The sequence below is a fragment of the Myotis brandtii genome, unplaced genomic scaffold, assembly GCF_000412655.1.
Source record: "Myotis brandtii unplaced genomic scaffold, ASM41265v1 scaffold469, whole genome shotgun sequence".
NCBI classification, from domain to species: domain Eukaryota; kingdom Metazoa; phylum Chordata; class Mammalia; order Chiroptera; family Vespertilionidae; genus Myotis; species Myotis brandtii.
This window is the reverse complement of record NW_005367911.1, coordinates 1,862,779-1,875,253: the sequence shown is the minus strand read 5'-3', so window position 1 is coordinate 1,875,253 and position 12,475 is coordinate 1,862,779. Positions and strand designations below refer to the sequence as shown.

The 12,475-nt window shown below is 51.1% G+C and overlaps 1 protein-coding gene across 2 annotated transcripts in view; it reads right to left on the bottom strand.

The window, feature by feature from the left end:
* RGS9 (regulator of G-protein signaling 9) overlaps nucleotides 1-12,475 on the bottom strand; it is a 62,365-nt gene that overhangs the window by 44,606 nt on the left and 5,284 nt on the right. For both annotated transcript variants that reach the window (XM_005875782.2, XM_014547267.1), the window contains exons 2-7: nucleotides 6,759-6,855; nucleotides 2,655-2,705; nucleotides 2,166-2,272; nucleotides 1,912-1,963; nucleotides 1,557-1,615; nucleotides 618-694 (exon numbers count right to left, since the gene is read on the bottom strand). In XM_005875782.2, coding sequence (XP_005875844.1) covers nucleotides 618-694; nucleotides 1,557-1,615; nucleotides 1,912-1,963; nucleotides 2,166-2,272; nucleotides 2,655-2,705; nucleotides 6,759-6,855 — 443 coding nt within the window. The remainder of the gene's footprint in view (nucleotides 1-617; nucleotides 695-1,556; nucleotides 1,616-1,911; nucleotides 1,964-2,165; nucleotides 2,273-2,654; nucleotides 2,706-6,758; nucleotides 6,856-12,475) is intronic.

Here is a 12,475-nt window from a genome sequence, read left to right as displayed (position 1 = left end):
TCTATCTCTCTCTCTCTCTCTTCCTTCCTCTCTGAAATCAATAAAAATATTTTTTTAAAAATAAAAATAAAAGAGAGCCCTCCAGAAGGACATTAGCTCCATTTCTGATGTGAACAGCAGGCAAATGAGAGCAGCAGTGGGTGGTGCTAACATGTGAATCTGATTACATACCTCCCCTGCTTCAAATATTTCCCTGTGGCCCTTTTCGCCATCCTCACCTCTGCCAGTTCCAAGCTTCGCACTCTCCACTTCTGCTATGAGAAACTGCGTCAAGCGGACACCCCCTGCCTCCAGACTCTGGTCCTGTCTGCCTAGAACACGGTGTCTCCCACCTCGCCACTCCATGCACCATCACCATCCTTCACCTGGATGCCTCCTACACAGCCTCCAAGTTCAATGTGGTTTCTACAGCTCCTTCTGCAAACTCCTGCCTGTGGCTCTCATCCCACTGCAGCATCACAATCTTCTGCCTGACCCGCTAGACTGTGTCTCTATATTCCCTACGCCTAGCCCAGTGCTTGAACCATAAACGCCCACTAAAGGGTTATTTTACCAAAAGGACACGAGGGAGGGAGGGAGGAAGAACAACCAGGGGATGACCAGGACCTTTCACTCACCTGTACTGCTCTTTGGCCTGCATAATGACAAAGTCCCACTTGTAGTTGATTTTTTTGTTCAAGAAATCGTAGTTTTCCTAGGGAAGGAAAACACAGTGAGAACACTGAGGCCCGTGACATATGCCACGTGCAGTGGGCAGAAAGCCCTACGTCGACGAGGGCATGCCCCTGGCTTGGCAACAATGAGGCCCAGTCAACGGGCCTTCGCCCAGCTTTGCAAGCTGCTCATTCAAGGTGTAGCACCAAAGTCTCAAAAAGCCTTTTTTAAATAATATATGTATCTCAAATCTGATTAGGAAGAAGGGAATACAGTGTGGGGAGGAGCATGGGAACTCAGTACTCAACAACAGAGCATCACAATTCCACAAAGATAAGACCTAACATTGGTATGATGCTGGCGCTTCTAAAAACATGTTTGTAATGCATAAAACACAGCAGCATTGTTGCCGTCTGCCCAGAAATCAAGCCTTTAGAGAAATATGACTCCTCAAGCCTAAAACAAAAGTTTATACTATTGCTTTCCCATCACAAACGCAAATTCAAACCTGTTCACCAATTAATATGCATTATCATACATATTAATTCAAATCATTTTGGGATAGCAAGGGCTTAAATTACAGCATGAGAAACTGAAGCTCAACATAGGGAAGAATTAACTTCAGGGAGCTGCTTCTAAATATTCTGATGGATAATGGTCAGATGATGGGTTAGATGGATGGATGAAGGGATAGATGATGGACAAATGATGGATGGATGGATGATGAATGGATGCTAGATTGAATGGATGATAGATGGATAGATGATGGATGATGGACGGATGAATGGATGGATGGATGAGGATACATATGAACGTAGCAATGAGGGAAATGGGGAGAAAGAACAACTCAAGACTATATTCCACTCAAGTATAATAACCTTTACTTGAAAGTATCTCTGTACCTTTTCGTGTTCTTCTAAAACCCCTTTCTTTTTGATATTTCGCTTGGTCAGATAGATGGCTGGGGAAGAAAACAATGACATTTTCCATCATCATGTTTCAAAACCACATCTGCAGGCTCTCTGTGCATGAGGCTGCTGTGCTCGGCCCGGTGGAGAGAACGCAACAGACACATCTGCAGGCTCTCTGTGCATGAGGCTGCTGTGCTTGGCCCGCTCTCTTCCTGCAGGAACACTCCCAATACAGGGGTGTACTGACAGAAAGGTCATGATGACAGCAAGACAAATGCCACCAAAATGCAGCAAGTAAACAAGCAACACGTTAAGCACTAACAAAGGCATGAGGAGAGGCAGTTACCATAGTCTGTATCTTCAGCTGGCCACTGCTGGGTCGGCCAGAAATACGGCGTCTACGAAAGAAACCAAGAAACCTCACTTAGACAGTGGGCTCCGACCCAGTAAGGCCCCAGCCATGTGGTTTAACAGATAAAACGTCCTTAGCCCCCTCCACTTATTTCCAAAGTCCTGATCTGTGAGGATATGAAGCCAAGCAACTATCTCTTCAGATAAGATTAACCCCATATTAACAGCCAAGGTCAGGCCAAGACTCACCTGGAATCGGTAGAGGCTGCCATCCGGCTTGAGAATGAGATTCTTGGGGTCTTGCAGGGGGTAAATGTAGCCATACTTGACGATGAAGTTGCCCAAGTTCTGTGCCTCTGGGGAGAAGCAGCGGAAGCGTGGAAGTTAAGAGCAGGGGCCGAAGGCAGAAGCTCACTACCCGTCCCACACACAGCACCCCAAACTCCAACCAGCACGTCAATCAAGGAGGGAGGACAGAGGTTCCTGGACTTGGCTGTGGGCGAGTATCAGCTGGGGAATGCGCTAATAGGAGGATCCCACAGCCAATATTTTATATGAAACAATTCTGTCCCCCAATTGGATTCTGGTTGTTTTACGCATGAAGGCCTTGTCTGTTCAATTAAAATGTCGATTTCTCAGAGCCCCGGGCTAAGCCTCCAGGCAGTCTCTGCCTGCGGAGGTTCTCGTGGGCTCCACGCACAGCAAGCCTCGGTCACCCAGGGCCAGACGAGCTCTCACCCAGACTGGAGATCCAGAGCCGCTGGACGAGCCATTGCAGAACATCACTTCCTGCAAAACAGAAATATCAGGCCGTCATCGGAGCCTCCTCACACGCCCGCTGGACTCCTCCCTGCTCAGCTGTGATCATGTCCCTCTTCTGCTCAAAACTTTCAGGGACTCCTTCCTCCACCCACCCACCCACCCCCACTGTGTCAGTCCAGACTGTGATCATGTCCCTCTTCTGCTCAAAACTTTCAGGGACTCCTTCCTCCACCCACCCACCCACCCCCACTGTGTTCAGTCCAGACCCTGCAGCCCGTAATCCAGGGCCATCCATGATCTGACTCTGGCCTGGTTTCCCGCTTACCCTCCCCTACACACTCTCCGTCTTTACCTCTCTTGTGGTCCTTCTTTTCTTACCTCACAATGATTTGTGCATAGACTCAAGTAGAAAGTAAACAGACGAGGTCTTAGCACTGAAAATAATCAGACCCAAGGCAAGCTGTCCATGGCGCTCTAGGTGGAGCCTGGACACATGGGCTAAATCAGAGCCAGGGATGGGAAGAAAAATGGGGGTGGGCTGAGCTAGGGGGCTGGTTCTCCCACGCCCCCTAGTTCCCCGGGGGAAACTCTGAGAGAGTCAGAGACTTCGAACCCTCGTGAAGGTACTTTTATCAAAGCAGGAGGATGGGACAGATTTTAGTAACTCTTTGTAGGGTGAGGTATTGCTTTGGACAGTAGAATGTGGGCTCCGTTGTTACTCTTGCCCTGAGTCCTGGGAACAGTGCAGAGTGGAGGCTGGTGTGAAAAAACTAGGGGAGGCAGAGAGAGACAGGGTCGGGGGAGATAGTGTACCTCTCCCACCCAGCCCCCCAGGATTCAGATTTATCTAAGGGCCGAAGCAAACCAAGCTCCACCAACAAGTCCAGAACTGCTGCAGGACCGCAGGGAAGCTGTGTGCCTCCTACTCAACCTGGACTCTCGCCCCATACACAGCACATGCTCCTTGTAGGAGGAGGGCAGCACCATCGCAGAAGAAAGACAAGCTGTCCTGGTACCGAACACCCCAATGCAGACACCATCTTGCAAACGCCATAGACCTCCCTTTCCAGCAACCCCAGCCTGCTTTACAAAGGCCACGCTGGTCCCCGGCCTGCATGGCAGCCGGCCCGCAAAATAGGCCACGAAGGAGCATCAGGGTCGGAGACCCCGCTGCCTGTGTCCTTGTGGCTGGACTGTTGCAAAGGAGGCTTCCCTCCTCGGAGATGGCGAAGGGGCACTTCCTTTGGCGCCTCCAGGAAGGGCCCTTATGCTCCACTCCCACGCTCTCTGGGCTGAATTACCTGCCCACAGCATGGCTGAGGCTGGGCCACCTGTAACTCTTCCCTCCCCATCCACACCCTGGGGCACAATAGCCAGCCTTTACCTCTGTCAGTGCCCACGTGCCCACCATTATTGCTTTCACTGGATTCTCCTCCGTTACTCTTAGCTTTATTCGCCCCTGGTTGGCTGGGCAAAAGCAAACTTCACTTAAAATCCGACGGCTGGCTGTTTTTATTTTATATTTTTAGTGATTTCAGAGAGGAAAGGAGAGGGAGAGAGGGAGAGAGATAGAAACATCAATAACGAGAGAGAATCATTGAGCAGGTGCCTCCTGCACACCCCCTACTGGAGATCGAGCCTGCAACCCAGGCATGTGCCCTTGACTAGAATCGAACCCAGGACCCTTCAGTCCGCAGGCTAATGCTTTATCCACTGAGCCAAACTGGCTAGGGCAGTGATGGCGAACCTTTTGAGCTCGGCGTGTCAGCATTTTGAAAAACCCTAACTTAACTCTGGTGCCGTGTCACATATAGAAATTTTTTGATCTTTGCAACCATAGTAAAACAAAGACTTATATTTTTGATATTTATTTGATATATTTAAATGCCATTTAACAAAGAAAAATCAACCAAAAAAATGAGTCCGCGTGTCACCTCTGACACGCGTGTCATAGGTTCGCCATCACTGGGCTAGGGCAAGGGGAGGACTGGCTGTTTTAGACTTTCCACCCCAAGTCTCATTGAATGCTACACAGTTTATGCAGACCGAGGGAGAAAGACCCAAATAGACAGCGGACAGATTAGCGCTCTCCACCAAGGAGCCAAGGGTTTTCTCATCCACTTGACGGCTTCCTGAAATAAATCAAATGAGATTACAGGCCACTGGCATCTGTACCACGTGGGCTGTGCGGGCTTCTGCCTCAGCCATCTTCGTCCCCAGAAGTCCTGGGTCACCTGCCATCCGAGGAGATGGATGCCAATTACTCAATTAGCTGTTATTAGTGCTGATCTGCTGCTGCCTTAAGACAAGGCCTTCCCTGTGTCCTGTTCCAACAGCCGCTGGGGTTCACCAGCAGGAGGAGCAAGGGGAAGCATGGCAGGGGGGCACCTCAGCCGGGAACCAGGTACACCCCGTGTGCGAGGGAGGGGAGCAGTGAATGCACACCGATAGGAATAAGAGTGTGGACACTGGAGTCACACCACTGGGCTCAAGTCCAAGCTCAGCCACGTAAGAGTCGAGTGACATGGGGACAAGTTGCTGGACCTCTTTGCGTCTCCAGGGCCCCCTCTGCAACATGGGGACGATTGTATCTTTCCCTAACTTTATGGTGTATGTCAACTGACACAGTGTGGGAAATTGTGAGCTATTGCCACTCCTCCAGCATCCGCTGTGTGCTGGCCACAGGCACGGTACTATCTCCTTTACTAGTACTTCCTGCACTCATTCTCTTAGACAGGAATTGCCACACCTGCTTCTAAAATGAGAACATTGAGGTTCGGGCTGCATCGCTAGAAAAGGCACCCAGCGGATTCAATCCCGGGGAGCCTGACTCAATGTCAGGTGCTAGACCAGGGCTGGTTCACTCATTCAATGGACTTGTAGTAGATCTCTACCCTGCCCCACAGCTCTGCTAAGCACTGGGGTTACCCGGATGAGCAAGAGGAGATTCTGCCCCTTGAGGGCTGCCGAATCCAGTGGAGAATTCAGGCCAAAACCAGTGACAGCCAGGGTAGGGAGAACTGCCACGGCTGCATCTTAACTGCTGGGGGAGGCCAGAGGCACCCTGGAAAGTCTGCCCTTTAATCCCTGCTCTTTGGGTGCCCAGGCTACTCGGGTTCCTAGCCTTTCCCGAGTCTGGCTCATCCATTTCCCTTTCTTAGGTGAGCTGCCCTGTCACATTCCAATCAATTCCTCGTTTGCTCCAACTAGCCAGGGTGGGTCTTCTGTTGCTTGCACTCAGGGAACCCTGAGTGGCACATGGCTGGTGGGGGAACCCGTCTTCCAGGCCGTCAGACAGGGAATCAGGAGGCTGGGAGCCAGCTTGCCTCTGCAAAGGCGAGGGCACTTGATGAGAAATTAATAGTCAGGTCGTGGGTGGGGGCGGGGGGGCGAGTGAGGGCTCATGGGGAGCTCAGCACAGGGCGAGGCCCCAGCTGGTGCTGCGAGAAGCTGTCTGCTTCTGCAGCCAATATGCCTCCGTGGGAAACATGCCCTCCACTGCAACCCCAAAGCATAAAACATATGCACACATGTATCAAAATGCATTCTTCCTTTGGGGTCCAGCTCTTTCTGTCCATATCCTCATAGGATGCTCTGCACCCCTTTATCCCACACCCAGAGAAAGGACACAAGGGCGCCATCCCCACAGGGTAGTTAAGAAGGGTCTGAATATAAATTAGAAGGTAGGGGAGGGTAGAACAAAGGCCAGTTTTTATTTTAATGCCAAATAGTTATTTTCTGCTACCTGATTTCATTAGAACAAACAAGGCAAACAAACAAAAAGTCACAGTAAACATTTTTTTTAAATGACCTCCTGGGTGGATGGCTTCACAAAGTGACCTTTTGAGTCCTTTTCTCCTTCCCTTCTGGCCCCTTCTGCAGAAGGGGCCTGGGGCCCAGCAGTCAGCGAACGTATTCTGGAAAGGGCTAGAGGGTAAATATTTTCGGTTTTGCGGGCCATGATACCGTCTCTCTGCACAGCTATTTACATGGTCGTATCAAAGCAGCCAAAGACAATACATAAGTGGGGATGTGGCCATGTTCCAATAAAACTTTATTTACTAATACAGGCCGGGTTACCTGTCATGGCGTGAGGGATGCTGGTGACCAGGATCTTCTGGTTCTGCATTCGGACCCCCGTCTCCGGGCTCTGCATGTCCTTCACTAGCGCTTCAATCTGCAAGGCAGAAGCAAACAGTGTGGCTAAGGGGAACCGTGTCAGAGGCTGAGTTGGGCTTTTTGCACGGCACGGAGGGATCAGGGGACACAAAGATGGACACACGGAGCAAACCACGTGGGTGGCCCTGAGTAAGGCCACCAGAACTAGAGGAGCAGCGTGCTCCAGGCACCGTGCCCTCGCTGTGGGAGTGCTCGGGAGACTCGTCCTGACTTGGAGATGCTGCAGAGACTTTCAGGAGAAGACGGGACTTGACAACAAAGGCTTTTCCTGGACAGAAAGGGGGAGGATGAGCACAGGCATGGGAGGGTGTGAGAGGGACAGAAAGCAGTGGGAGGCGAGGCTGGAGGGACAGGTGGAGGCCCGATCCCGGGACCTCGAATGCCACGCCCAGCGTGCGGATTTTGTTCCAAAAGCCGTTTCTGAGGCGTGGCATGATCTGGCCTGTGTTTTGGAAACGTGGTCTATGGCAGAGGGAGGACACTGAGGCCTGAAGAAGGTTGCCCCCGAGGAGAAAAGCGGGCGATGTCGTCAAAGCTGTCACTGTAGTCCGGGCAGGAAGTGATGGGCTTCACCGTGACACGTCAACCCCTCGGTCTGTTCTCGACTGAGCAGTCAGAGTGAGTCCTTTCATCATTTTAGAACATGTCACCCCTGTGCTCCAAACCCTGCAAGGGCCATTTCACCCAGAGCCAATGGCCAAGATTCCCTCTCCGAAGTCGGGGCAGCTGTGCACAGCTGGACCGGTCCTTGTGGAGGGTCGCACCTGAAAACCAACCTGTCCACTCCCCACACTAAAATAGCTCAGTGGTCTACCTCTTCCCCTCGATTTAACCAACCTGGTGACATCACCCTTATTCTCCTGCTTTTCATAAAATACACTCTAGGCATCTGAACACAGCCCTGCATTACAAAGTATGGTTTTGTAATCTCTTAGAGTCTAATTAATTGTGTGAAAATGCTTTATAAGGCATGATATGTTATGCTGCATAAAGATAAATAAGGACAAAGTCATATAAACATAAAGATAGATGCTTTATAAGAAGACATAGGTTAGTGGTTATTGATGGAATCATCATTTGTAGCATTTGTACAATTCATGCATCTTTGAAACTTTGCATGCAGGGCTGTGTTCAGATGCCTGGGAGTAAAAACCTAGCTCTACTCACCAATTAAACATATTTATTGATTAAGCACATGTTTATTGAGCATGTACTGCATGCCCAGCACTGTGGAGGATACAACAAAGTCAAAGAGATAGTCCCCATCCTCGGAGAGCTGGGAAGACATCTGTAGGAAAATAGAAATTTAAGATAAACACTAGGGACCTGGGTGACGAAAACGCTCCGTTCAAACCCCTGCTCCAAAGTATACGCTGGATAAATTGCTACATCTCACTAAGACTCATTGCTCTGTCAAACAGAGATTGCAAGTGCTTTGCCATCAGAGGAATGATGAGGAGATTAAATGAGATTGATCACGTAAAGCACTTAGCATCGAGCCACGCACAAAGTCAGCATGTATTACATGGCAAAGGCAGGCTGAATTTTGCATCAAAAAAATAGGGAGGATACTAACTGGAATAAGAACCAGGAAGATGAGGAGGCTGAGATGATGAAAAAGCAGTGTGCATGGAGAGAGTAGGGTTTCCCTAGACAGGGAGGGAGGGCTGTGCTCCAAGGCGGGAGGGAGGGGGAGAGTGAGAAGGCCCCCAGCTTCTCCACACAGGAAAGTGAGGACATTGAACTGGGAACCTTTGCAGTCCACTGTTGATGCGAATGCAAAATGAAAACAGTATGGAGGTTCCTCCAGAAATTACACGGAGTTGCCATACCACCCAGCAAGCCCGCCTCTGGGTATTCATTCATCAGAAAGAACTGACCTCGGGATCTCGAAGAGCTATGAGCACTCCCGTGTTCACTGCAGCATAACTCACTGTGGCCAAGATGCGAAAACAACCTGTGTCCGCTGATGGACGGGCAGATACAGAAAACTTGGCACATGCACACAATGGAATATTTCTCAGCCTTTTAAAAAAACAGAAGTTCTGCCACATGCGACAACCCGGATGAACCTGGGGGACATTTTGCTGAGTGACATAAGCCAGTCACAGAAAGCCTACATGCTTCCTCTTATGTGAAGTGTCTAACAGGCAAAAAAGTGTCTAACAGGCTCCATTCGGAGCCTCAGTCCTTGGTCTGCAATGTGTAGGCCTGGCAGTATCTCAGGCCACTGGGTCAGCAGAGCGGCCACAGCAGAGAGGGGAGCGAAGAGGCACCCCAGGAAGGTGTGGGGGGCTGAGAGGTGGCCTCACTCCCCCTGGACATGGCCAGGGGACCCAGGAGCCACAGGTTGCAGGAGTCACTCCTTCCAAGTTCTCAACTAACCATGAGCTGTGGTGTCAAATGCTACTTCGAGAAGTGCCTGACTTTGGGGCATGAGGGCCTGCCAGGTGAAATCCCACATTTATTTTAAAATGGATTTTAGATGAAACAGCAGCATTTCGAGGGAACAGAGGGCCCCGATATTGGAGAAGAAGTAGAAACCCGCCCTACAAGTTGGAAACCTGAGTTTCCCTGAGAGAGAAAGTCAGGGAATCTGATCCCTTCTCTTCGCATTAAAAAAATAATAAATTAAAACCTAGTTATAAAGAGCTTGAAAATAACCTTCAGAGGAGGAACAACGAGAGCTATTTTTACAGCACAATGCGGGGAGTCAGGTTTCTTTCTGGCAGGTGCATCACCCTTCCCAGAAGGGAGGGGGCACACAGGGACCCCGAGAACGTTCTGAGGGTCTCCCCAGCCACCCAGCAAGGAAAGGCTAGGACTCTGGCTGGTGGCACCGCCTCTGAGAAACCCTGTTGGGGTGAACTGCGCCCCCTCCAAACTCATATGTTGAGTCCTCGCCCCCAGGACCTCGGAATGTGACTCCATTTGGACAGAGAGTCTTTAAGAAGGTGATGGAACCCAGCCGGCGTAGCTCCGTGGTTGAGTGTTGACCTATGAACCAGGAGGTCACGGTTCGGTTCTTTGTCAGGGCACATGCCCAGGTTTCCGGATCGATCCCCAGTGTGGGGCGTGCAGGAGGCAGCCAATCAATGATTCTCTCTCATCATTGATGTTTCTATCTCTCCCTCTCCCTCTTCCTTTCTCTCTGAAATAAAAATATATTTTTTTAAATAAAAGCGGTAATGGAGTTAAAATGAGGCCGTTAGTGGGGCTCCAACTCTGTTACGACTGGTGTCCTTTTCCGAAGAGGAAGTTAGGACACAGACGCCCGCAGAGGGAAGACCACGCGAGGACACGGGAGAAAGCAGCCATCCGGCGGCCAAGGACAGAGGCCGCACACGAAGCCAACCCCGCCAACAGCACGATCTCCAACACTGTGAGCAGACAGGTGCCCCTTGTTCCGGCCTCCCAGCCTGTGGCACTTGCTCACAGCAGCCCACGCAGGCGAAGGTTTGCTTTGGTTTCTGTGTTGCCAACTTCTGTCCGGCGGGCGGTCCTCTAGGAATGAGGGAGAGGGTGGCCATCCCCACCCCCAATGTCAGTGCCCACCCCGAACCAGACTCAGCTCCTGGTGCCTCCCGGGAGCCACGTCGCCTCCCCAGGCAATGCGGAAATGTCACAGAACGAGGCTGAGCTGGGCCTCGCCTGACCCCGTGTCGGGGGCCGGGTGCAGGGATGTCGGGCCCACGTTGCTTCTCTCAGATGCCAACGTGCTGTGGTGTGACTGCCGGCGTGACAGGGAACCCCCACATCACGAAGGAGCAGAAATGACGGCTTTGACGGCCGCCGCATCCCACCCTCCACGCCCACGCCCGTGCCTCGCATTAAGGACCTGTCACTCATGCGCAAGATCTGTGGGGCTGGAATTTTCCTTTCAGCCCAGGAAGGCTCCCAGGGGGATGATAATCATCAGTACTTCTCTGTACGCAGATGGGGACAGCGACCGGGACCAGGAGGTGAGTTTGCAGCAAAGCGGAAGGGGCTCCTGCTAACGCGTCTGACCACACGGAGGCCCGCTGACCTCCCGGCCATCTGACCGCGACGTCCGGAAGACCCTCGGAAGCCCCATCCCCTCATCGGGGCTCACAGTCTTTCCCCCAAACCTGCTCTTTACACCCTGGTCAAAAGCCCAAGGAGCGTCCTAGGTGACCCTGGCCAGCAATGGACAACATCTGTTGACTCTGCTTTTGTGTCTGACGTGTCTCCTCTCTGGCCCCCACCCTGGCTCTCAGGCTCTGCCCACTTGGCATCTGCACTTTGAAATGCATCCTCCAGCCGAGGTGCCACCGACACCTGGGAAGATCACTCTGGGCTGTGGGGCTGGCTGCCTGTGCAGGAATCCTGCCTTTGCCCACAAGATGCCCAGAGCATCCCCCTCCCCAGCGGTGACACCCCAAAATGTCTCCAGAGTTCTCAAATGTCCCAGGGGCTTTCACCTTAGCTGTGCGTTCAAATCACTTGAGAAGCTCTATTTAAAAGACCTATGTTGCCCGGCTGGTGTGGCTCGGTTGGTTTAGAGCATCGTGCCAACATGCCAAGATGGCGGGTTTGATCCCCGGTCAGGGCATATACAAGAATCAACCAATGATTGCATAAACAAGTGGAACAAGTTGATGTTTCTCCCTCTCAAAAAAAAAAAAATCAATTAGCCCAGTTGGGGTGGCTCAGTGGTTGAGGGTTGACCTATGAACCAGGAGGTCATGGTTTGATTCCCAGGTTTCAGGCTTGATCCCTAGTAGGGGGCATGCAGAAGGCAGACAATCAGTGATTCTCTCTCATCATTGATGTTTCTATCTCTCTCCCTCCTTCTCCTTTCCTCTCTGAAATCAATAAAAATGTTTTTTAAAAAACAATTTAAAAAGCCAATGCTTGGGCTCTACCCCACTTGATTACTTAATTACCTCTTAAGTGAACAGAAACTCTAAGGATGGTAACTTGAGAGCAATATTTCTCCAAGTGCAGCCAGGGTAGAGAAGAACTCATACCCTCTCATCAGAATCATCTTTCTAACCTGTAAACCAACTCATTTTATTCATCTCTGATTTTAACACATCAAACAGCTTCTCCCTGAACACAGAGAGCATCAGACTCCTCAGCACAACATTCGAAGCCCCCAGTTCTGGGCCCTTCTCTCCAGCCTTCCTGTCCGTCAGCCTCCTGCTCACGCCGGACCATCCCAACCCCTGGTGAGTCTGCAAACCATCATGCTATTTCACATGTCCGTGTTTTATAATGCCACTGTGTTCAGGGATAAATGAGATGGTGTATGTAAGGCCCCCGATGGGGAATACAACATACTTCATGAACATTCCTTGACTGTTTCTTTGGCTGTTTCTTTGAGAAGTGGATGACAGTTGCACACAGATCCACATGCCTTTAGCCTGGGTCCATCAGAGGCTGGACATCTAGTTCAGCAGGTTCATCGCTAGGGATCCCCTGGCACGGGCTCTTGAGACCTGCTCTGCACACCTTGATTCTATCCTACCTCCTGCTCTAGGGAGCTGTGCGACCTGGCGAGGACCTCAATAGTGAGGTGGAGGAAGGGGAGGCTGGGGTGGAGGAGGGTGAGGCTGGGGTGGAGGAAGGTGAGGCTGGGATGGAGAAAGGGGAGG